At 46.9% G+C, this 25558-nt stretch overlaps 1 protein-coding gene and 1 long non-coding RNA gene across 43 annotated transcripts in view; one reads left to right on the forward strand and one right to left on the reverse strand.

Moving 5' to 3' along the window:
* Nucleotides 1–25558, forward strand: part of LOC118153980 (uncharacterized) — a 357355-nt gene that overhangs the window by 324254 nt on the left and 7543 nt on the right. For 5 of the 22 annotated variants that reach the window (XR_013535179.1, XR_013535180.1, XR_013535200.1 and 2 more), the window contains 5 exons: nt 220–429; nt 1241–1608; nt 2348–2563; nt 4084–5186; nt 5766–25420. This is a non-coding gene — a long non-coding RNA (uncharacterized LOC118153980). Of the gene's footprint in view, nt 1–219; nt 430–1151; nt 1609–2347; nt 2564–4083; nt 5187–5765; nt 25421–25558 lie in introns of all 22 variants that reach the window. The other 17 variants (XR_013535188.1, XR_013535186.1, XR_013535198.1 and 14 more) reach the window with 17 other exon arrangements.
* The window catches only part of PTPRT (protein tyrosine phosphatase receptor type T), a 1160468-nt gene that overhangs the window by 9229 nt on the left and 1125681 nt on the right, over nt 1–25558 (reverse strand). For all 21 annotated transcript variants that reach the window (XM_078371705.1, XM_008995950.5, XM_035302876.3 and 18 more), the window contains 7 exons: nt 25274–25409; nt 22777–22926; nt 19818–19991; nt 16937–17068; nt 4431–4556; nt 3382–3545; nt 275–410 (listed from right to left, as the gene is read on the reverse strand). In XM_078371705.1, the coding sequence (XP_078227831.1) occupies nt 275–410; nt 3382–3545; nt 4431–4556; nt 16937–17068; nt 19818–19991; nt 22777–22926; nt 25274–25409 (1018 nt within the window). The remainder of the gene's footprint in view (nt 1–274; nt 411–3381; nt 3546–4430; nt 4557–16936; nt 17069–19817; nt 19992–22776; nt 22927–25273; nt 25410–25558) is intronic.

The raw sequence follows: 25558 nt of genomic DNA on the forward strand, positions 1-25558 counted from the left end.
TTAAGCCTGAATTAATACTACTTTCTTAAAGAATGGGAAGAAAGTGAAGCAAAGTAGGTGTACCAGGATTAATAATTGGATTTTCCTGCAAGAAAGGGAAATTGGGGAGGCTGGAAGGGGAAGACACAGGGCAGATGACTTGCCAAGGGCACAGACTGTAGGTATACAATCAGCAGCCAGCTGTGAAGTGACTTAACTATTTGCTGTCATTTTCTTCAGGTCCAAGGAACTAGTCAGTCCCTGGCTGTTGGAGAACAGTTCTTGGGATACTTACCAGGGTCTCCACCATGTTGGATTTGTTGTTACGCAGTGTTTTCACGATGTGGAACACGTCAATGATGTTTTGCTGCTGGATCATCTCACACACACTGCAGACGGCACAGAATGTTCCACTGCGGCCTCCCCCATTTCTAAACATAGAGAAAAGAGGTAAGCCATGTTCCTAGGTCCCTTCCAGGCACCTGATGATTCTAAAGCTACATCCGTAGGCGTAGGGATCAGCTGCCTAGGCAGATGCAAGGCAAGGCAATGGTGAAGGCTTTACCCTGAGCCAGGAGTTAGGGTTTGAGTCCCACCTGTGCCATTAACTTGCTTTGACCTTGGGCAAGTCACTTCCCCTGTCTGGTTCCCAAGTTCCCCATTCATATAATGAAGGGGTTGGACTAGATGACCTTTGAAAGTTCAATTCGCTGCTTGTTTTCTTGGTTCTATGAGAATGTTACAGACACTCAGGGCACACTCACCCAAACCCCAAGGGCAGGTGGTACTGTGTCTTTGTACATGTGACACCTGCATCCTTGCTGATACTTGCATCCGTGTCCCAAAGAATGCTCTGGGTCCACTTAAACATCCCGTAAAGACAGTGAAAATTCACAAGTGTTTGTCCTGCTAGTTCTTCCCAACCTTCATTAAGGACAGCAATAGTCTGTTAGCCTAGGGCCAGCCAGCCCAAGCTTGGAGGTGGGAACTGGAGTGGGACTGAGAGGCTTTATCTGAAAATGACAGGTGTCTACTATACACCTTGGTTTAAGCAAGATGCTACTGATCTTGAGCCTAGGGATAGAGGGCTGATGGCAGAGCTATGTCTCTGTTATTCCTTTCTGAAACTCCATAAGTCATCTTCATGGAAACACCCTTCAAACTCTTTATAGAGCGTCCCTGTAGGAATATGCCTGATTCGGAACTCCTGGGCGTGCTGCCAAGAGCAACTAATGATTTCATGTAATGGTCTGTGTCTAAGGAACATCTGGACGGAAACGAAGACACTCAGTCAATCTCCCAGATGTTTTATCTACAGGATATGCAATGACCAGATGTTTCAAGTACAGAGAGTTGCTTTCCATTCACTGACTGGTGCCTGCATTCAGGGTCTGTTATGATGTCTGTGGCCCTCAAGGATACCAAGATTTCTGTTGGCAGAAGAATGTCCCTGTCCCTTCCTTTGGTTCAAAGTACTGGCCACCTGGGCTGGAAAGGACATGGAGAAAAAGGCACTACTGGAAAAAGAAAGCACGCTAAAAAACAAATGTGGGAGACAGAGAGAGTAGGGTCTCCTAGGAAAGGAGGAGACCCCACTCAAGCAAGAATAACAGCGTCCAAGAGGAAGAGGTGAGCAGACACAGGGTCTCAGGGCCTGGTAGTGTGAGACCCTGAAAGATGGGTGCTAGGGTAAGGTCACCTGAGTGTGTGGGAGGCATCTGGAGGCAGCAGGGATTAGCTGGCAGGAAACCAGCTGCTAGTTTCTGGGATGTAGACAGAGCCAGGTGGGCTTGGCTGATATCACCCATCAACCTGACTTGGGACACCACGTGGCATCTTCCTGAACTCTAGCCTGAGGTCTGCTTCCTCTGGAAAGGGAGTTTTGCTGCAGGTGGTTGCCCTGAAGCTCTGTGTGTACATCTGCATGTGTCGTGTGTTTGACCCCCTTTAAACTCTCCAACTTTCTTAACGTGCATGCACCATCTATTGGAGAGGGAGAACAATTAGCTGGTTTTTAAAAGACTGACCTCAATTCTGAGATCAGTCAGATGTTATCAGTGCCTCCACTAACTCCAGAAGTATTTGTTCTGTAAAAAAAGAAGACCTTGGTTCAAATGTCCTTTAACAAAACATTTTTAAAGAGACAGGCCTTCTCAATGACTTCCTCAAATTGTTGAACTTCTAAGAAGCAAAGTGAGTGACTGTGAATCAAATATTTCACACCTAGCTGTTATGGCTGCAGATTTGTTTTGGGTGTAAGACTGTGGCCACTTTAGGGTAGAGTCTGTGACACTTGCTCTTTTAAGTAATTACATTGACACCATTTGCGTATTTGTTACCACAACATTCTTGATCTCTGTGTTGGCAGATAAAGTGTGTTTACTTTGTATTTCATGCCAAGGCATTATCGGGTCTGGAGATTGTCTAATTCAACATAACCATTGAACAGATGAGGAAACTGAGGCTTACAAATTCAGTGATTTTCTTGATGTTGCACAGCTCATCAGCCACTGTCCTCACAAGGTCCTGACCTCCACACATAATGACATCAGAATTCATTGGAGGACAACGTCCATTCGAGGAGGTACAATCTCCAGTTCACCCCAGCAATGGCGGTATATAAACACAGCTGGTCTGGAGCCCATGGTGCCCCTGGGCAATAGTGTTCCCAGAGCCCTTCAAATCCATTTGTGAGCCCCTCAGGGCAGTGCCTTTCCCTCCTGCTCTTTTTGTCCTGTGATCCCTCTAAGCCCATCGTAGAGAGGCAGACAGAGCAGACAAGTCCTTTAGTATCCTCAGAGAGACAGTGTGAGTTAATCGATGGTTCTTTAGCTTAGAGAGCAGGGAATGTAAGCCACAGCCCCACTCCTGATTCCTGATTCCCTTACCCTGCCTGCGCCTCCGTTTTCTCACTGCAAAATGATAATATCTACCTCACAAATGGATAGAAGTGATTCACTTAAATGTCTGGATTAAATTAAGCTCACTTAACACCTTCCCTTTCCTCTCCTTCTTCTTTGGGAAATAATAAGGGAGGTTCTGGTCAGTGGAACCCACTTTGTCCTGGGCTTTCTTGTAACTAGCAAGGCACATATGCCTCTTACATCACCTTCTTATTGGGAGCATTGGAACACGGTCTGCTACCTCCTCTCGTGTTTGTGGAAAGACCACCAGGGTTTGCATCAATGATATGTCATATATTAGTTCAGGAAAACAAACTGGCAGCCCTCTTCCACTAAAAGAGCATAATTCCTTTGAATGCACTTCCACTAGCCTTTGAGGGATGTTGAGCTGTGGTATAGCCAGGCCTGCCTAGGACTGGTGTATGTGGCCAGCAGCATCTGCAAGGATGCTCTATCACCCACCACCCTGTTGCCCTGGTGACACCTCCCTAGTACTCACAGGCAGTGGACCACGGTGCGTCCCTCCCTCCCGTCATACTGCTCCTGCCACTTCTCCAGCCGCCGGACCACTTTGAGCAGAGAGCGCTTGGAAGGGGGCGTGTCCCGGTAGGCAGGCCAGCCAATGTACTGGAGGTGCTGGACTATACGATAACCATCCTGTGGCTGAGAACGGAGAGGCTATTAGGGCTGTTCTTTGGGGGATGCTTGGGGACATGGGCCTTACAGATACCCTGGGGACTGCAGCATCATAGTGGAAGACAGACTAAATGAGTTCTAAGCCATGTCCTCATGGGGAGAGTCCCCATGACTACTTCTGTTCCTTTGTGCATATAGATTCTCTTGCCATGACTGCCCTGAACCCCTTCTGTACCTGAAAAACTCCCACTCAGCCTTAAAAACCCAATTTAAATGTCCCTTTCTTTAGGAAAGCCTTCCCTGACTCTATTGGGCAGAATTCTTTCTCCCCGAGGATTATGTGCCAGAACATATCTCACTTTCCCAGTAGACAGTGAACTCTGAGCTGGGGGGTGGGGGAGGCGCTGAGTTCCTTTCACCCTGGATCCGGAGCAGTGACCAAACTGTATTAGTTAGCAACCATTTCATAGATTGCTATTCTGCCCCTCCCCGCCACTACTCCTCTGCTCAGCCAGTGAATTTCCTCATGGAAGTAAGGAATCACTTTTCATCTTGGTGTTTGCAGTGCCTGGCCCAGAGCGTATGGGATCCAATCAAAGTCTGCATCAACTCATGGCAGTACAGTGAGACACAGTGGGGAAGAGCTAATGTCTAAGAAGTTTTGTCTACATGGCAGCAAGTGTGTCAGGAAACAGGCAGATGGCAGGTTGGATGCCGCTCATTGAATCTCTATGTGTTGGAGTCATTGCTGAGTCTGGAGCCGGAATCAGCACAGGCCTCACTTCCTCAAGGAAGAGATTATCAGGAGAGCACAACACAGACTCTTGGCTGGCTCAGCAGAATCCTCTCTCGGCAGCCTCCATCTGTTTTGGGGAGGAGGGGCTCAGCAAGCAATGGCTGCCGTGCACTTACCCGGGCCATGTTACAGATGCGGAATATTCTGTGGATGATGTCCTCATCTATGTCTGCAGAGACGAACTCCACCTGGATGGGCCCGTAGCACCCAGAGGTCTTCTCAGGCCAGTACTGCATACAGAACTGGGATAAGGAAAGAGGAGGTCAAAGGCAAGGGGGACTGCGTTGGTCTCATTTATCACAAACTTTTCTTTTTTTTTGAGACGGAGTTTCATTCTTGTTGCACAGGCTGGAGTGCAGTGGTGCAACTTCCACCTCCTGGGTACAAGCAATTCTCCTGCCTCAGCCTCCTGAATAGCTGGGATAGGCATCCACCACCACACCTGGCTACCTTTTGTATTTCTAGTACAGATGGGGTTTTGCTGTATTGGCCAGGCTAGTCTTGAACTCCTGATCTCTGGTGATCCACCCGTCTTGGCCTCCCAAAGTGCTAGGATCACAGGTGTGAGCTACCGTGCCCGGCCATCATCAAGCTTTTCTTATGACTGGCAGGACATACTGGCCAGAAAGGTAGAGTATTATGTAGGAAATCAGACTCAGTTTCCCCTTTAGGGACCAGCCAGCCACTCTTCCCAGTGTTGAAATATCAAGGCTTTGAGCACAGAAACACTGGGCTGACAAATCTTTGCTACGCTGATTTCAAACCATTTCTTAGGCTTGCTGAACCTGAGTTTCCTCATCTGTAAAATGGGAAGAATCACATCTACCTTGAAGCCCGGCTGTCAAGATTACATAGAACATGCTAAAGAAAGGGCAAGTACAGTCTAGTTTTCTTTTCACCACGCAAATTATAGCAAACTCTTCCTCATTCCAGGGAAACATTCATAGTGTTCATTCATTATCAGATCCAAAGCAGTTTAAAATATATAGGAGTTGGATCTCAAATCTGGGCTGTGCTGCTTACCAGCTGTGCAGCCCAGGCCTCAGTTTTCTCATAGGTTAAAGTGGGGATAATTATGCTTATTTTGCACCAAAAGATAATGTCACATGGTGCTGACAGATCTTGCCCATGATTTGTCCTATTTATCTGGAATTGGAACTTAGAATTTACAGCTGAGAGCAAAAGGCAATGACTGACCTTCAGTCTAAGACAGTGGTTCTCAGTCGGAGGCTGTTTTGTTCCCCAGGGGGCATCTGGCAGTGTCTGAAGACTTTTTGATTGTCACACCTGGGGGTTGCTATGGGCACTTAGTAAGTAGAGGAGAAAATGATACTAAACATCCTGCAATGCACAGACTAGCTCCCCCCGAGAGTTACTTGGCCCCAAATATCCATAGTGCAGAGATTGAGAAAACCTAGTCTAAGATCGTAAATTATTCTTTACATGTACAGGGGTCATCAAGAAGAAGAGATGGAGGCTGAATGTGGTGGCTCACGCCTGTAATCCCAACACTTGAGAGGCTGAGGCGGGTGGATCACGAGGTTAGGAGTTCGAGGCCAGCCTGACCAAGATGGTGAAACCCCATCTCTACTAAAAATACAAAAATTAGCCAGGTGCAGTGGCGGACACCTGTAATCCCAGCTGCTCAGGAAGCTAAGGCAGGAGAATCACTTGAACCCAGGGGTGGAGATTGCAGTGAGGCAAGATCATGCCACTGTACTCCAGCCTGGGCAATAGAGCAAGACTCTGCCTCAAAAAAGAAAAAAAAAAAAAAAGAAGAGATGGATACCTTGTTTCCTTGTTTCTTTGTCTCAGTTGAGCCACTAGATAACTTCAGTTTAGGAGAGAATGTTGAGGTGGTGTTGGGGTGTGTGGCTGCAGCGAGTAGTAAGGCATGCTCCCTCAAATTCCTGGTTCCCAAGGGACACAGAGATGGACCCTCCCTAGGTCTACAGAACCCAGTGGTGGGGTACAGAGGAGAGTCAAGGCTGGGGCTGCAGGCTTGCTGGGGACCACCACAACATGGACAAAGAGCCCATGTGTTAGATAGACCCTGCATCTGGGGGTTGCCCTGAAGATATAGCCAAGGTTCACAAAGAAGGCCTACGAGACTCTGAGAGCAGTTTGTGATTGAGTCTCTCATCAGGGGTTTTGGTTCAGGCTACCCCAAGCTTGCAGATAAGGGGCTAGTTTGACAGAAGTGACCCCCCCACCCCACAGATGCAGGGTTTTCATCAAAGGGGAGCTTGCTCTTTGCTTTGTGGCCGAATAACAGCCATCTCACAGTGAGAAGTCATATGTGAAAATATCTTCATTCTCTCCTTCCTCCAGAACTACAGTTAGAAGGCAAGAGCAGGGAGCAGAAAGGATGTAGGAGATGGAAACTCATATCTTCCACCTTCTTAGCTGTGGAATCCCACAATTCTAACTCAGCAATATTCACCTTATAGCAGCAGTTGGCATACTATTGCCCACAGAATCAGCTGCCTATTTTTGCAAATCAAACTTTGCTGAAACACAGCTACTCTTATTCATGTATGTATTGTCCACAGTTGCTTTCATGCTACAGCCACAGAGGTAGGTCGTTGTAACAAAGACCATATAGCCTGCAAAACCTGAAATATTTCCTATCTGGCTTTTTACAGAAAAAGTTTGGCAACCCCTGCTTTATAGGGTTGTTGTGAGGATAAAGGGCATAATTCATGTAAATAAAGCCCTTACCACAATGCCAGGCATGGAATAAGCATTTACTAAATTGCAATGATTCATACCATTATTGAACCCATCAGTGCTCAACAAAAATAATAATGATAATAGCTATCATATATAAATTTGAAGGATTCTTCTTATCACCCCTCATAAATAGCATAAGTAGGCAAGGTTAAGCTTCAGAATGCAATGATGCCTTGCTTTACTGGCGTCTCCACGGGGGGCTGGCCAAGAATAGGGACAAAGGAGCTCTGAGCGTGTGTGTGTGTGTGTGTGTGTTGTCGGGGTGCGGGTCACAGGGGCCTCCGTCACTGGACAACCATCTGCTGAGCTGTGCAATAATGACAAATCCACAATTTGAACTTCATTTCTCTTTGCCATTTGCTTGTCTGCCTTGCAACCTTCACAGTAATGAGAGACTGGTACAGATAAGTCTATGGCTGGTCAGAGAAATCAGAATTAATCAGAACTGCCCATTAAAAAAAAATAATTGCCTTTATCACTTGCCTTGCATTTACCGTTCCCAGAGTTTGGCTGTGATCCCGACATGAGGTAAGGTATCTTACCATATATCCAAGGTATCAGGGAAAGCCTGTTACCCCCAGTATTTTCAGTCAGGAGAGAATGTGGAATGATTTGTCTCTTTTAATAAGATTTCCAGACCAATTTCTCAAGCTAATAGGTTCTGTGCCTCAAACAAGACTCCTGTATCTCGGGACACTTCTCTGCATTCGATTTTCTGGGTCACTCTCTCATAATGCCCAGAGGTCTGGGGAAGGTTGCAGGCTTTTCTAATCCTAAATCAAAGTCATCCTTTCACTTGGGTTCCCTAATTTGTGAGACTACAGCAGCAACAGAATGGGTGACATTCAGCAGGATGACGTGCTGGCAAATGTGTGTTTGATCTGCCAGGGATCATCAGGGTCTCTCTGCAGCCTGGGACACTGCATATACTGTAGCCATAGGAAATAAGAGAGAGAAAGCAGGGGATTCAGGTGTTCCCTTCCCACTGACTCTCGGGCTCAGAAATGACTCTAATCAACAAGAAACATCCTCTGCGGTTTAGCTCAAGACGGTTCTGGTGTTCAACTGCTGTGGCTGCCCCTGAATGGATGCTGCCATTTTGGTCTGCGTATGTTGTGTAGCAAAAGGTGGGAAAATGTGTTGGGGTTTCCTCTTGAAGCTCCCTGGGTTCAGATCCCAGCTCTATCACTTTCTAGTTGAATGGCCTGGCCACATCTCTTAGCTTCTCCAGGTTGTTAGGAGTGACTATGAGTTTTAATGTCTACTTAGCATAGGGATCTAGATCTAGTGATTCCTTGATAAATGTAAGCTGTGATTATTAGGCAGTATGGGGGAGGGTTCCTCAAAACAAGATGCCTAAATAGATTTTTTTTTCTCTACTTAGTAGCTTTCTCTTTAGAATAATACCCAAAGGACTGCCCTTGTGAAAATTCTGGATCAGCCAGCTTGGGGTAGCTGTGAAGATGGGCAGCATCCTAGATACAGGATAGCGCATGTCATAAACAAGAGAGCTGCAGTTTCTCTGATGAGTTGAATGACCAGAAGATATAAGAGAAAGGTTGGGATCATAGTAGAACCAATGAGGTACAGAAGGCAACTCTGTGTGTCACATAACCCTGCTCCTAACCTCCTAAATATTCTGTAAATTCATAATAGCATGTACAATGCATACTGTGCATGTATTTCCTGCAGAAACAAGCAAGGAACTGAGCTTGGCTCCCTGGATCACACAGACATGGAACAGAGACCACATATGTGAGTGGAGGAGTCAGACTTTTCATATAAGCATGTAAGCATCTGGGATTTATACAGCTCCTGGGAGGGAAAGCTTATGGTTTCTTACGGCTCTGGAAATATGAATTCCAGGAAGCCTACTTGCTTCTTTAAGATCATGAGGACCTAGCTGACCTAAAGGCCACACTTACGCTCAGCACAACCTCGGCATTTTCTTCATTTAGATGGAAAACGTTTGAAGTCGGCTGATCCAAGAATAGATTCAAATTCTTCAGCCTGGAGTCTAGACCAACTGCCTTTTTCTACCTCGTCGCCTGGTAAGTACTCTCCCCTACTGTTTCTTTTCCAATGGTCTGAGGGTGAGACGTGGCACGGCCTGAAGGGAGGGCTTTACCACTGCAGATACACACAGATAGTGGTGATGAACACACCAGGGTTAAGTCAGTCCAGCTGTTGTTAATGAATTAGAAATAATCATCCTTCTTCCAGAAAAACAGAGGGGACTTTTGCTGTTTTCTTTTGTCAGAACAAGTTAAACCAAGCAAAAGTCGTGAAGCCCGTGTGGACAGCTCTGGAACAGCTGCCATACATTATTCTACTCAGTGCTCTCCATGGCTGTTTGGGACATGAAAAGATGTCCTTTGGGGGTGCAAGTTCACACATGACATATGACAAATGCAGAGGTAGCCACATGTGTTAAACATCTTTTTCATGCTGATGGAATCAGAAAGCTTGTTAGTCACTGGAATAAACATGCTCTGATGAGTTGAATGAAGACTAGCATATGGGTCTATTTTTGGAATAAACATTTTTAGAGCATATTTCAGTGCACCTTAGTTATGCCTTTCTTTAATTAAAAAATACTTTGATAAAATGGAAAGGCCAAGTAATAGCATAGCTTTGAAATGAAGGACTCCCCGTGACCCAGAGTGAAGAAATCAATCCCAGGCCACCTAAAGGTGAAGTGAATTGGTATTTTAAAGAGAGAGACATAAGTTTCCTGAACTGGTTTTAAAATTCAGCATAAGTGATTATAAAATTCCTTTAAACGGATTCTATAAAGATCCAAATACATATAATTGGCTTTGATACTATGTCCAGTTAAGGCAGACTGTGAATGAAGGCATAAAGAAGACAGGGGACAGGGATGGGCGGCGGGGGGCTGGGGGTGTTGGAGAGAGAGGGAGACAGAGAAAGAGAGAGAAATATCAAAGAGAGAGAGAGAGAGACAGACAGACACACACACACAAAAGCACATTGACACATCTCCCCTCAATTTATCCTCCCAATATTCTCATGAAGTTTCATAATAAAATCTCCACATAGTGGGTGGAAACTTACTCTCATAACAGCTGCATCAGAATTTGTTTCTGGGAAGGAATGGTTGGAGTTTAGAAACAAACCTACAGAAGAGTCTTGTGGCAGGAAGCAAGGTGCAGAGCAGGTTTTAGAAAGAGGTACTAAAGAGACAGCTAGATTTTGCAGCTTAAGAAAGGAACAACTTTTGGGGAAAGGGTAGAAGAGCCAAGAAGGGAGAGATGGGAGAAGAGGTAAACGGGAAGAAAATGGTTTGGGCAACAGGGCCAGGGAAGATGTGTTTCTGCCAGTGAGGGCTGAGGAGGCAAGGCGGAGCTTCAGGATGAGGGTGTGCGATGTTCAGCGCTAAGTCATGGGCATTGGTGGGATACGAAGCTCACGTTGCTCCGACTAAAGCCTCAGCTGAAACTTGGAAGTGAAGATGAGAATACGCCCCCCTCAGAATTCTCAGAAATATTGGGGATGGACACTGGGTTTTCCTAGAGGATGGGGAGTAGGGAACAGAGAAAATTTTATTTAAATCTTCAAAGACAGAGGGAACTTGGCTAACATCTAGGTTATAGTAATCTAACAAAGGATAACATCAAGACTTGGAGAAAGTAAAGGAAGTGGCTCAAGGCAACCCAGTGAGTAAGTGCCAAGGCTACAATTTGAACTCAGGTCTCTTGACCCCAGACTTCTTATTTTCCTCTCACCTGTACCATTCTGGTGGGAATAGAAACAGAGACGCAGCCCCTTGTGAAGTCAGACCTGAGGCTGGCTGAGATACAGGTTGGGTGTTGTGCATATTTTGCTGGAGTGTTAGGCTGTGTTTTCACAAGTCCAGATAAAAATGGGATATTGGGCCGGGTGCAGTGGCTCAAGCCTATAATCCCAGCACTTTGGGAGGCCAAGATGGGCAGATCACGAGGTCAAGAGATCGAGACCATCCTGGCCAACATAGTGAAACCCCGTCTCTACTAAAAATACAAAAAAAAAAAAATTAGCTGGGCATGGTGGTGTGTACCTGTAGTCCCAGCTACCCAGGAGGCTGAGGCAGGAGAATTGCTTGAACCCAGGAGGTGTAGGTTGCAGTGAGCCGAGATCGCACCACTACACTCCGGCCTGGTACTTGGCAACATACTGAGACTCTGTCTCAAAAAAAATGGGGATATTGGCAGTTGGTATTTGCCCTATAGGCACAATGACAACAAGAGACATCTCTGAAATAGCATCCTGCTTTTCTCCTGGAAGAGTGAGGAACTCACCTCTCTCACTTCATGAGAATCCATCACAGCCCCGTCATCCTTGCATTCATCACCTTCACCTTTCCAAAAGGCTTTGCATCTCCTGATCGCTCAGGCTTTCCACAGTGGAAGCCTCAGAACTGAGCAACTCAGCTTTTATATAAGTTGTTGGCTCTTTTTTGTTTTAAGGTAAAGAAACATCCCTGTATGCTCCACACACCAGGTGCCACAGCACATTCATAGGTCTCAGGGATTAGGATGTGGACATGTTTGGTGGGGTCATGATTCTGTGGCTGGCTGGCCTGGAGGATCTCCTGAGCTCTCTAAACAGTTTGCTGAGTGTGGCATGACTGCAAGGAGGGCTTCTTTCTGCTGTCTGCTCTCAATGAACTCTGCCCTATCCATAGAGCCCATAAATAGGGAAAATATGTTGTCAGTGCTGTTGGATGTGGTTGAAAATGTTCTTTCTGCTGAGTCTGAGAAGCCACAGAATCCTCTGCTGGCTGCTGTGGTTCTAGGATTTTACCCCACGAATCTAACCAGAGACATCTGGAGTTCTAAAGAGTGAGAAAAATCTGTAAGGTTGAATGCAAAAGTTTGAAAGCCTTTATTTTGAGCCCTCATTGATCATAATTATCTTTGAACAGCAGCCACTGCAGAGAATGGAAGAATATTTGGGGCTGATTGAATGAAGGAGTGTAAGATTCTGAGCAGGGACAGATTTGGTCAGCAGTGCAAAAAAAATAAGGCCCCGTTAGAGCTCACACCCTCTTCTTATTTTGCTGCAACTTACAGGTAGCTCTGCCCAATCCCCAGCATCAGCCCATACGGTTCCCAGGCAAACCACAGGAGGTGGCATCAGTCCTCTCAGGAGTGACCTGTCCATGTTGCCGGGCTGGGCCAACTTGGGGGCTGCCTTGGCACGAGCATGCAGGCAGACAGATGCTGATGGCACTTCAAAGAACTGCCCCTCCAGGTGCCGAGGGCGGCTTTTCTGATGCTCACACTGTGTCATTGTTTATTTTCATAAGGCGCCCAGCTGCTGTGGTGATGATATTTATATCAATAGTGCTCTATTCATCTGCTGGTTTCAGGGAATGCTTGCCAGCTGCATATGGCAGCCAACCTCAGGGTACTTCTGAGCCTGACGGTTTTGCACTTAGAGAATCAGTTCTCAAACTCTGTACCAACATCTGGGCCTGAAAGAGTCTTCATTCACCCAGGACCCCTCCTGAAAGGGGAAGCTATAGCCAATGACCTTCACTTTTGTTTCAAAGGTTTTATATGTCCCAAAGTGAAGTTCTTTGAAAGTCATCCTTTGTTGCCTGAGCTCTCGTTTTGCTGAAAGGGATGTTGAAAAAGAGAAGAGCAAACAGGCTTTTGCAGGCCAGACTTCACACCCAGGCTCATGATCTGAGTTCAGTGTTTTATTTCTTTAGCCAAAAGTGTTGGGTGGTGATGCCTTCAGACTCCAAAAGTCTGCAGGGAATGTTCCAGAACTGTCTGTTTCATGGGAATTCATTTATTTTTATAGTTATCTCAGTTTCTACCCTTCTATTGCTCAGGGCCCAAATCTTCTTGGGATTATTCTTGATTTCTCTCTTTTTTTTTTTAAAGACAGGGTCTTGCTCTGTCGCCCCAGGCTGGAGTACAATGGTGCAATCACAGCTGTCTGCAGCCTTGATCTCCTGGGCTCAAGAGAACCTACTGCCTCAGTCTCCCAAGTAGCTAGGATTATAGGCAGGGACTACTATGCTCAGTTCATTTATAATTATTTTGTATGGCTGGGTGCAGTGGCTCATGCCTGTGATCCCAGCACTTTGGGAGGCTAGATGGGCTGATCACCTGAGGTCAGGAGATCGAGGCCAGCCAACAATGTGAAACCCCATCTCTATTAAAAATACAAAAATTAGCTGGCTGTGGTGGCACATGCCTGTAATCCCAGGTACTCAGGAGGCTGAGGCAGGAGAATCTCTTGAACCCGGGAAAAGGCAATGAGCTGAGATTGTGCCACTGCACTCCAAACTGTCCAGCAAAGCAATACTCTGTCTCCCCCAAAAAATTATTTTGTAGAGATAGGGTGTCACTGTGTTTTCTAGAATGGTCTTTAACTTGCAGCCTCGACTCCTGGCCTCAAGTGATCCTCCTTCCTTGGCTTCCCAAAGCTCTAAGTAAGATTATAGGCATGCCTGGCCCTTGAGTCATCTTTCTGTCTCTTATTCCATATTCAATCTGTCTGGACGTAGTGTTGGCTTTACCTTCAGAATCCATTGCTACCCTTGGGTTCAGGCCAACCTCACCTACCACCTGAATTATCATAGTGGTCTCCTGTCTGTTCTCTCTGCTTCCATTTCAGAAACCACTATTGCCCATTCTTGCACCAACAGTCTATTCTCAACACAGCAGCCAGAGGGATGCTTTTATTAAAAAAATGGCAAATTATGTTCCTCTGCTTCAAACATGTGCTTCAAACATGTGCATGGCTCTCTTTCTCTGAGAATGAAAGCCCAAGTTCTTCTGTGACTTCCACAGCCCTCTGACCTCACCTTCTGCTGTTTTCCCCACATTTGTGCTGCTCTGCCCCTGGCCTTTGTGCTGTTCCTCAAGGGCACCAGGTGCATGCCTACCCTGCAGCCTGGGTGCAGATGTCCCTCTGCCTGTGATGCTCTCCTGAGAGAGTCACATGGCTCACTTTCTCACCTGCTTCAGGTTTGTGTTCAAATGTTTTCTTCCCCATAGGGCCCACCTTGACAATCCTATTGCAATGACATCCCATGTCCCAGATCCACCCTTCTGATCTTTACTGCCCTGCCCTCTTGTTTGTCTTTTTCCAAAGACTCGTGTCACCTCCTAACATATAATTGAGCACATTAGAGAGTGTGGTTGCTTATTATCTGTCTCCCCCCTTAGAACAGAAGTGGCATGAGAGAGAGGAATTTTTTAAGGCCTCGCTTTGTCTGTGTTGCTCACTGATGCATTCCAAGCACCTAGAATAGCTTCCAGCAAATAGCAGCTGCTCAACAAATAGGGGTTGCCTGAATCAATGGACTCTCAGGAATGTCTCTCACAGGCACATCCCCAAGTTGCACTCAGTTTCATTCCCTGCTTGTCTGCTCTTCTCACGGCCTTTCCCCACCTTCCTGCCTTTCCCATTTTCATCAGTTGTATTCCTGGATACTTAATTGCCCAGACTCAGCATCCTGCCATTATCTTCAACTTTCCTTCTCGTTCACCTCCCACCCGCATCTGCTCCCTAAACCTTGTGGAGTTAAGTCTGGAAATGTTTTCACATCCAGTTCAAATACTCTCACCTCCTGGAGACTTCTGCAGTTCAGAAAACTACCTTTATTTTCTGCATATTTGAAACATTCTCCTCCCTGGTCTCCTGGTTTCCAGGTGTTTCGTCCAGCTTTTTACCTGCACTGGGTCCTCAGACCTGGTTTACTTTTTAGTCTTATCTTGTTTTGCAATACTTTAAAAAAATTCTTTTAAGAGATGAGGTTGGCCAGGTGTGGTTGTGGTGGCTCACATCTGTAATCCCAGCACTTTGGAAGGCTGAGGCAGATGGGTCACTTGAAGTTAAGAGTTTGAGACTACCCTGGCCAATATTGTGAAACCCCTTCTCTACCAAAAATGCAAAAATTAACCAGCCATGTTGGTATGCACCTGTAATCCCAGCTACTTGGGAGGCTGAGGCATGAGAATAGCTTGAACTTGAGAGGCAGAGGTTGCAGTGAGCCAAGATCGCACCAGTGCACTCCAGTCTAGGACAGGGAGAGAGAGAATATGAATAGATATGGAGTCTTGCACTGTTACCCAGGCTGAAATACAGTGGTGGGATTATAGCTCACTTGAGCCTTGCAGTGCTCAAGCAATCCTCCCTCCTCAGCCTCCTGAGTAACTGGGACTAAAGAAACATGGTACCACGTCTGGCTAATAAAAAAAATTTGTTTTTTTTTTTTGTAGAAACAGGGTCTCATGGTGTTGCCCAGGATGGGCTTGAACTCCTGGCCTCAAGCAATCCTCTTGTCTTGGCTTCCCAAAGTGCTGGGATTACAGGCATGAGACACGATGCCCACCCTCCAGACCCAACTTTCTCACAGGAACTCTGGCTCTGTTACACCACTGTTAACCCTCCAGTTACTCAGAGGTATTTCTGTGCTCCTGCAAACTCCACGGGTCCCACAAAGGACTAACCCCTCCAAGGGTGCCAAGAGAAAATGAGAGAGCGGTGTGGGTGGAACCCCAACCCCTACCTACTGCTTCATCATGAGCAGCTCTTGATCATACCTGTTTCATACATTGGGCTTGCACGAAAGCTTTTATTCATAGAAAGGGTTCTGTTGTTTACAAAGTAAAAGTCTGATGCTTGCTATGCTGCCATCTGAGACCCCAGCTCCAGAGCCTTGCACCGGGAGCTCTCTGCAACCTGGGCTCTGCAGCATTTTTCAGCCTCACGACATTCTTCTCCTTCTGATATACCCCAGGCCCAGCCACACTAGAACATAAGCTGTTCTGCAAGTAAGTGTACATATATTCACCTCCAGCCTCACCTTTGCCTCTGCTGTTCCTTCTGCCTGAAATGTCTTTTCCCGGTGAGTTCAACCTCCATATACCCAAAGCTCCCTGCCTTCTTCAAGGCCAAAGTCACCTTCTTTTTGAAGTCTTCTCTCACCCTCTGGGCAGAATTAATTGCTCCCTGCTCCTGGCCAACACAGCACTTCACTGCTGACCTCTATTATCACACAGCCACATGAGGTTGGGACAATTTGCTCATCTGTCTCTGTAGCAAGACCATGAGCTTTTAAAGGGCTGAAACTATAGCTCAGATCTGTTTAAATTTTTTTATTCCCATCCAAGGCCTGCACAAGGCCAGTGCTCACATGGGAATGCGTTGTTACTTTGAGTTTTATTCACGGCAGTGAAAGGATAGATTTTTAAAAATCTGAAGGACCATTCTTACCTCTCCCACCCTAGAATGGCTGCCCTCCTGTAGGGCACATTCACTGCTTTGAAGAAATCCAGAAATTATCCCAAGATACATGTCCTGAGTATGGGGATGTACTGTAGGCACATGATGCTTGGAGCTGTCAGACCAGAGGGGCTAAGGCAGGAAGCCTGCCAGGGCACAAGGGTCAACTGTGAGGACCTGGGGCTTGGTGGGATGGTCAGTGGGTAAAGTGTCCAAGGTTCAAGTCCCAGGCTCTGTTGGTATAGGCTGCATTGCAGAGGGGGAAGGGAGTTGAGTGTGGCCAGCATCTGGGTATTAGTCAGGGCTGGAAGAGGCAGCCTCCTGACTCTGCAAGCTCTGTGTGATTTGGAGCAAGACAATAATCAAATGCTTGTGAGATGGAGCAACAGAGTCTGGTCCTGGGAGGGGAGTTGGACAAAACCCATAGGCAGGGGGAGTCTCTGCTGGAGGTCTGGGGGGAGGTGACAGGACCCTCTGTAGGCAGAATGGCTTGCCTGATGCTCATGGTCAGACAGTGCTTATTACAGGACAGCTAGCTGAGGCAGATGTGGCAGGCAGCGGCTATGAAGGGCTCTCCCTCCAGGTTTAAAGCATTGCCCGCCCCCCGACCCACCTAGAGCTTGGCTCAGCCTCCTCCTACCTGGGCAGTGTCCATCTCATTCAGCATCACCACAGAGGAGCAGTTGTAATCGAACACCAGCCTCCAGAAGTCTGCCACGGTGTTGGGTAGAGGGTGCTGGGTGACCACGAAGGCGGCAGGCTGCTTGTGACTCTGACAAAGACAAGACGGAGGCTTCGTAAATTACACATCCATCAGCGATATTCTGATGATGATGAGGCCCGGACTGAGGCCAGAGGCTCTCGAGCCTGCCAAATAGATTATACAAAGCACCTGCCTGTTCTTTTATCTCTCCATGCCCTGGCGGCAAAGGGGGACCATCTCATAATGAACACATTCTCCTCCAAACTAAGACATTTCATTAGGAAAGTGTCACCTGGATGGGGATTATCCAAATAAATTATTTATGCCCTGGAGCTCAGCAAATAATCATAATTACAATATGAAATGAAAGATTTCAGATGCAGATTTGTTGCTCTGCTGGTCAAGACACTTCTTGGGATGTAAAGGATTGGCCGAGTCCCTGTGCTCATGATGATAGAGGAGGGTTTGGGAGGGCCTGAGGCAGAGTCTCCCGCAGGCTACTTTCTGCCTCCAGGCTAGAATGAGGGGCTGAGCTGGCCTGGCAAGGTGGGCAGTGGAAAGTATACATGTATTAAGTCCAATAGACCTGGGGTTCAAGGACAGCTTTACCACTTGTAAGTTATGAGTCATCCATCTGTCCATCTATTCACCCATTCATTCATTCGCAGACTTTTTTTATTTTTCCCCCGGCAGGGTGGGTGCTAAGTACTCTCAAGTTATTAGATGATTCCTGAGCTCATATTTTTCACCTGGAAAACTGAACTCATAAATCCAAAGGAATGATTGTTGCATAGATTGAATGAGATTTGTGTGTGAAAAGACCACCAAACAGCCTGAACATAAGCCTACTGGCAGGGCAGAAACACCCCTGACCTTCATTTACATCATGGCACTGGTATTGTGGCTGGCACACGCTAGACAGCATCGTTCCGGCGAATAAGACAATAAATTCAGCCCCATGTTGCAGATAGGGAAACAGAGGCCCGGAGAAAATGGACAGTGGGGGTCTGGCAGCTTCAACCAGAGCCCTGTTTTCACACCACCTGAAGTAATGTGTTTGAAAAGACTGGGGAGATTCTCCACCTCATCAGTGGCTCCGGCTCTCGATATGTTTTCTCAAGAGATGGTTTCTGTGGGAGTCAAAGCTGTTCTCAGTGGAGTTACAAGCGAGAAGGAAGATGATGAAAGATTGCAAAGACCCTGGAAAAGGCAGGACAAAGCCTTGCAAACATGGATGTCATGCATGCATTAGGGGGGCCCTTCTGCTGAGGGCCTTCTCCTGGCCAGTGGAATGTTCGGAGGAGGGGTCTGGGTGGGCAGAGGCAAATTATTTATTTTCCAAAAGCCATACTCTCTACCTGTAGACAGCACTGTCTTTGAGCCATTTCCAGATGTGGAAAGAAATCAAGGCTTTGAGTGTTAACAGACTTGGGGCTCCATTCCTTGGCTCCCCATTGCTGAGCTAGTTGACCTTGAGCAAGTGATGAAAATACTCTGACCGTGAGGACCTCATCAGAACATGGGGATACAAGTACTCACATGCAAAATGAGACAGTGCAAGTCCAGGGCCCGACATGGTGCCCAACGCTCAGTGAATGTTAGTTTTCTTTTTCCCTGTCTCTGTGATAAATGCTCTATTAGGCCAGCATGCCTGACAAAGCCTTATCTGAAAATATGTTCGAGATCCGTGCTCCTGCTGGGTTTCAGGGATCAGCCGGCAATCCATTTCATGGATAACATCATCCTTTACCAGGGGAAACATTAAAAATTAACCCAGAGGACTTCATATTTTTCTGCTAGGAGCAAAGCTGCTATGGTTACCAGATAATGCACCGACTGAGCTGGAATACAGATAAGGACTTTTTTTTTTTTTAACAGAAGAAAGGCAAAGGCCCCAGTGATGGCTCACAGGAGAAATGCCCTGTGGACAAAGAGAACACAATCAGCATCAGAGCTTGGCAGAAGGCATTTGACTCCAGGCAGTATCTAACCTATTAAGTAGAGGCCAGGAGCTTGTTTGATCTCTGCCTGGATGAGGAAGGCAGGGAGGGGGTGTTGGGAGAAGTGGGAGACAAAGCTAGGAGGAATTTGCAAGTGTGGCTGCACCCCCTAGACCCCATTTCGTACCACACTCACATAATGCACACTGACATGCACATATACACATACATGTACTCATTGACTTTAGAAAGCTCTCTAATGCCAAAGGCCTTCTCTCCACCTCCAGCTATATGACCAAGCCAAGACTCCCTGATTCTGAACCCAGAGCTAGGGTTTTTACAGAGGCTATAGGCACACGGTGGGCAGAGGTCAGGGCAGACCCCTAGAGAGCTGGGATAGGCATTGACTGTCCATCACTTTCCTTCCTCTAACAAACACCCAGGTCCTTGGGGGAGAAACTTCAGGAGGATTAGAGGTCAGAGACATTGTTGGCCTTGACCCCAGGAAAGAGCATCCCATGTTTCAGGCCAAGCATAGAGAACACTTGCTTTACTACACTTCAGGCTGAGAGTCAGCTCTGTGGGGAAGAAGGGGTTGCTAGGCAGGCCTGTACACTTGCCATGGCATCACAGGCACCACCTTAAGCTTTTGGTCTATTCTTTCCAGGCTCTTTGTATGAGAAAAGGAGCCAAGAGCTCAGCTTGTGTCTAGATTTGGACCAGAGCCTTTAGGTGGAGCAAAGGTCCTTGGGACCAGAATATCAGGAAAAGGGGGGCTGGCTGGTGGGGTCAGGGCCATGAGGTCCAGCCACTTCCACCTCAGGAAGAATATTTGTCCTTGAATGCCAGCTAGGAGCTTTCTGCCAGGGCACACTTACATCCATCAGTGCCGCGTTGATATAGTTGCTGGATTCTCCATCCACCGAGATGAGGAAGGGCAGGCAGCGGTCCAGAGGCAGCACGTCCATGCTTCGATTCTTATCATGGTTCCGGGGCAGAAGCCCAATGCTGCAGTCCTCGGGCCGCACACGGGGCGTCACAATGTTGAGGGTCTGTGGGGGCACAAAGGTGGATAGATAGGCCCTGCTCCTATGGTTGCCCCTGAGCAAGGGAGACAGTGATGTACCAACTCAGCCCAACTTGCCTATCTCCACCCTCCAAGTGAAGCCCCACTGTCCCTTTCCCAGGACCCATTCCTCTTCCATGGTGATGTTCTTTCCTCTCTTGCTCACTGCTACAGGGTGTGTAAGCTGTGTGACACCTTCAAAATAACAAGGCTGCAGAAGCAGCACACCCACACACAGGCTCAGACAGTCTCATAGTACCTGCCAACCACATGAACTAAGTGGTTCAGCTCAGCCAGTGTTGCATTAAAGGGTAGGGCAGGGAGGCCGAGGTGGGCAGATCATAAGGTCAGGGGTTCGAGACCAGCCTGTCCAATATGGTGAAACCCTGTTTCCACTAAAAAAAATATATATATACAAAAATTAGCCGGGCATGGTGGCACACACCTGTAGTCCCAGCTACTTTGGAGGCTGAGGCAGGAGAATTGCTTGAACCCAGGAGGTGGAGGGTGCAGTGAGCTGAGATTGCACCACTGTATTCCAGCCTGGGCGACAGAGTGAGACTCCCATTCAATATTAAAAAAAAAAAGGGCGGGCCATCCAGGAGGGCATATGGAGGGGTGGGGATAGGGAATCCCTGCTGAGTGCTAAACATCACTTGCATTGTCATGGAATGGGGGAAATGATTTCCCAACACTCGGAGAGAAGGCTGAGTATGGAAGGATGCCTGGATGAACTGCTCAGGACAGATGAGACCCCCAAGGGGCAACTCAAAACAGGTCTGGGAAATCGCTGTGTTTGGGCTCTGCAGAGTAAGTCTTGCAAGTCTGAGGCGAGAGCTGAACTGCTCTAGCCAGTGGACTAGATGTTATGTGCCATGATCAGGGTTCTGTGCCCTCCATCCTTCCCTCAGTTAGCACTCTGTCTCTACTTCAAATCAATAATGGCTGTTTGTTTTAGGGATTACTAAGGTATTGGCCTGCCTGGGGTATCTGTCTGTGGAACAATGGGTCTGGCATTTGCCCAATGACTTGAGGCAACACTTGGAGCTTCCTTGCTTTCTCATACCTGGTTCTCCGCTCCTGTTGCCCAGGTGGAATCCTGACAGTGGTCTTGGGATAAAGGGCTAAACTCTGGCTTTACCTTACTTAGTGATTCATATCCAGGCCTCTTAGACCAATCAATGTTCCCACAGCTCTGACCATGTGGCTTCCAGGTGTGGATCGATCTGGTATGCCTGAGCTATGTTCTAGGACAGTGCTTCTCAAAGCTAAACATGCATACAAATCACTCAGAGATCTTGTTAAATTGCAGGCTGTCATTCACTATGTCTGGCTGAGGTCCAAGATTCTGCATTGATAACAAGTTCCCAGGTGAAGCCAATGCTGCTGGTCTCCAGACCACAATTTTTTTTTTTTTTTTTTGAGACAGAGTCTTGCTCTGTTACCCAGGCTGAAGTGCAGTAGCGCGATCTCGGCTCACTGCAACCTCCACCTCCCTGGTTCAAGCGATTCTCCTGCCTCAGCCTCCTGAGTAGCTGGGATTACAGGCATGTGCCACAACGCCTGGCTAATTTGTTTTGTACTTTTAATAGGGACGGGGTTTCATCATGTTGGCCAACTGCAGACCCCACTTTTAGTAGTAAGAGTGTACTGAAAACACACTGAGAGAACCTGAGTGCCTCCAGGGATAAAGGAGTATGAAATTGACACCTCTTTGTATAAATTTATCTCCATTCACAACGTGGACTAGAACTGAATAAGACCTCAGTTAAAAAACATAATCACAGTTAAAAACAAGCACCAGCAATCCCTGAGTGCATAGTTGCTCATGGCTATGCATTTTGTGTTCTGGAACAGATTCTGCAGCTTCCTAGAGAAGCAGACAATGAAAGAGCATAGACATATCCGTTGTCCTGATGAAAACCCCACAAATGTGCACGGAGCCGCTGAAGTTGGTTGGGTTACTATATGGACTAAGTTTTCATCCCTCCCAAGATCCATGCTGTAATCTTAACCCGCAATGTGATGGTATTAGGAGATTGGGACTTTGGAAGAAGATTAGGTCATGAGCACAGAGAACTCGTGAATGGGATTAGAGCTCTTATAAGAAGAAACGAGCACTTTGGGAGGCCGAGGCGGGTGGATCACAAGGTCAAGAGATCGAGACCATCCTGGTCAACATGGTGAAACCCCATCTCTACTAAAAATACAAAAAATTAGCTGGGCATGGTGGCGTGTGCCTGTAATCCCAGCTACTTGGGAAGCTGAGGCAGGAGAATTGCCGGAACCCAGGAGGTGGAGGTTGCGGTGAGCCAAGATCGTGCCATGGCACTCCAGCCTGGGTAACAAGAGCGAAACTCCGTCTCAAAAAAAAGAAGAAGAAGAAGAAACATGTAGGGCCGAGTGTGGTGGCTCATGCTTGTAATCCCAGCAATTTGGGAGACTGAGGTGGGAGAACTGCTAGAGTCCAGGAGTTGAAGACCAGCCTGGGCAACATAGTGAGACCCTCTCTCTATAAAAAATAAAAAAAGAAATATGAGACCTGGCTGCTTCTACTTTCTACCATGTGAATATGGAACGAGAAGAAGGCTGTCTGCGTTAGGAAGTGAGCCCTCCCCAGACACTGGATTCACTGGAAGCTTGATACTGGGCTTCTCAGCCCCCAGAAATGTAATAAATAAATGTCTATCATTTAAGCTACCCAATCTATGGAAATTTGTTATAACAACCCAAACTGACTAAGATAGTCACTGTCTGGGATTTGCTCATACCTGAAATTCATCTTTGATTTGGCTGGAGTTCGTCTGGGGGTCCAGCCTGCTGATATTGTAGTAGAGAGAGCGGAACTCACACACAGGGATGGCAGTGTTGCCACAGAGGCACGCTTCGAGGATGGCATCGTGTACAAACACGTATTGCTCCTGCAAAGGCAGGGGAGACGGAATGGGGTGCCAGGTAAGAATAGCGGCCTGAGACTTTGCTGTCCACATTTAGTGTTGTGGCTATGAAGAATAGACATGATTTATCAATATGTATAAATTTCACAACATGTATAAATTGTATGAAATTACAATTAAAATGCATAATGCATACAAATTGCTTTGTGCCTGGATACATAGTAATTTCTCAATAAATAATGGCTATTCAACAAATCTTTGTTTAAAATCTATGATGCAATAGATGCTGGGATTGGGAGTGGGAATATGAAAATATTGTTCCTTTCATGAAGGATTAATAATCTGGGGAGGGAGAGAAAACATTAAGAGGCAGAGAATAATGATATTTTAGAGTGTCCACTATATGTCAGGAATTCTCTCTCAGGCACTTAGGCAGAATTCTTACTTTTCCTATTGTAACCCAAAGGGCCAGATTTCCATGTTTCCTAGTGGTCACCTGAGCTATGTTTCTTATTTAAGATGGAATAGCATAGTCACTGATACAATTAAAAACTTCTAGACATGCTGTAGTAGGCACTTTCGGTGTCCACTCCATTGTCCCCTCAGCTTTCACCTTTACCTAAGGAAGGCTGCTCGCTGCAAACACCTGGGATTCTCTGCTTAAGGCAGAGAGGATACTTGGGCTGTGTGGAAAGTAACCCTGAAGCAATGACAATGGAGAGTTGAGGATAGAAATCTAATTTCCCTCTCCATTTAGGTGGAAGCACTTGGACACGCATGTTCCACACTCCGAGTTCCCCAGCAGAACCAGGCTCCAGTTGTCTACAGGGTTTGACAGCTTGCTAAAGTAGGCTTTGTTTGTTTCCTTCCCTGCTCTGCCTCACTTTCCCACTCACCAGCCAGTGTGTCTTGGGATCACCTTCCAAGCAAATTATCTGCCCGCAAATCTTTGTCTCACAATCTGCTCCCAAAACATGTGTCCTGTCTTCTCCCATCTCAATTCTTTGTACCTGCTGTTCTCGCCTCCTGAAACTCCACTCCCTTTTTTCTATATCTTTAATGTTCCATTCTTTCTGGAAAGCCATTTGTTAATCCACCAGGCAGAAGTTGGTATTACTTCTAGGGCCTAGATAAATGTTTGTTGAGTGACCTTTTTCTGCAGAACCTGGTCAGTTTGTCTATAAAGGGTGCTTATCCAGATGCTCTGTGATACACCTGCATTTGAATATGTCTCCCCCTATGTCTGACTCCAACCAGCAAGCCTGCCTTCTGCATGCATGAACCTGAGAACAGATAAAGCAGTCTTCTTGGCTTTAACACTAGAAGCCTGAAGACGGGCCTGTGTAAGAGTTAGCTCAGAGCCTATATGTGTAAACCAATCAGTGATGGTATTCACTGCAGAGTCAGAAGGCCTAGCTGTGCCAAAGCCATGGGTCACTTCCCTTTGCAGGACTGATGATGTGCGCTGTTCCTTATCTGTCCCAGCTCTGATTGCCCAGGGACCCACAGCCTTCACTAGAACAGAAGATGGGCTCATTACAGGAATCATAAGCCAAGGCACAGAGTGGGATAAACAGAAAAAAAATGGTTAGCGAGTTTGTGGTTCTGGTGAAAAAGCAGGAATCTTTGGGGTCCCATGGACCCAAGTTCTACCACAGTCTGGTATGTGAGGTCTTAGGGACACAACTTCTTCCTCACTGATAAAATGGATCTAATACTAAGAGCTACACCATAACCGGTTTTGAGGAGAAGAAAAAAATATCGTGTATAGAAAGAATGTATGCTGCCTGGCTCACAGTAGGTACACAACGATAAAGATTAATTCCTCTCATTACTCCTAGGTCTTGGGCTCTCTAACTGCACAGAGAGGTGCCTGAAGGTCTGCTTCTCCCTTGAGGCCAGGGGCTGTGTATTATGTCTCTTGAAATCCCAGCACCCAGCTTAAGTACTCAATGACTTTGTTGATTAAACCATTCCCTGCAGTGACTGTACCATCTCTTGGCACGTAGTAGTCACTGAATAAATGCCAGTCCTTCTCTTTCCTTCTCTATCAATCACTTCACCTGAGGCAAGAATGCCATTCAAATAATCCCTGAAATTTGTGATTCTGTCCCTGCTTGGATGCCCTCAGAGATGGAGAACTCACTGCCATTCATTGGTAGAACTCCCTGCACTGTAGCCCTCCAGGGCTGGCTGGTGTACCCTAGCTTCCACAGTGGTCTCACCATAGTAAGCCATGTGTTTATTCCCTCCTGCTTTTATCCCACCCAGGTCCCTTTCAATAGGAGGCCCCCACCTGTGGGTCTCTCAGTTCTATCATGTTTCTCCTTGGCCAGGGCTACAGGTGACCGTCTTGTCCCCTAGGACTCACCTCTGTCTGCACTAGGTTGACCCTCTGGGCCCGGAGCTCACGCACGCAGTTGAAGATGTCCACCACCCCTTCATTCTCGGCCATGTCAAGCATGGTGTCAATGGCAATGAAGCAGCCAGTCCGCCCGGCCCCAGCACTGGAAGAGAGGTATGGTCCGTGTTAGGTATCTTGGTAGGGGCGCCTGCCCTGGGGAGGCCCCTAGCATTCAGCCCTATCCCCAAGGGTCCTGTTGAGAGTCCGTATGCTGCATAGTCAGACAGAACACTCTGATTCCCAACATTCCTG

The sequence above is a fragment of the Callithrix jacchus genome, chromosome 5, assembly GCF_049354715.1.
Source record: "Callithrix jacchus isolate 240 chromosome 5, calJac240_pri, whole genome shotgun sequence".
NCBI lineage: Eukaryota > Metazoa > Chordata > Mammalia > Primates > Cebidae > Callithrix > Callithrix jacchus.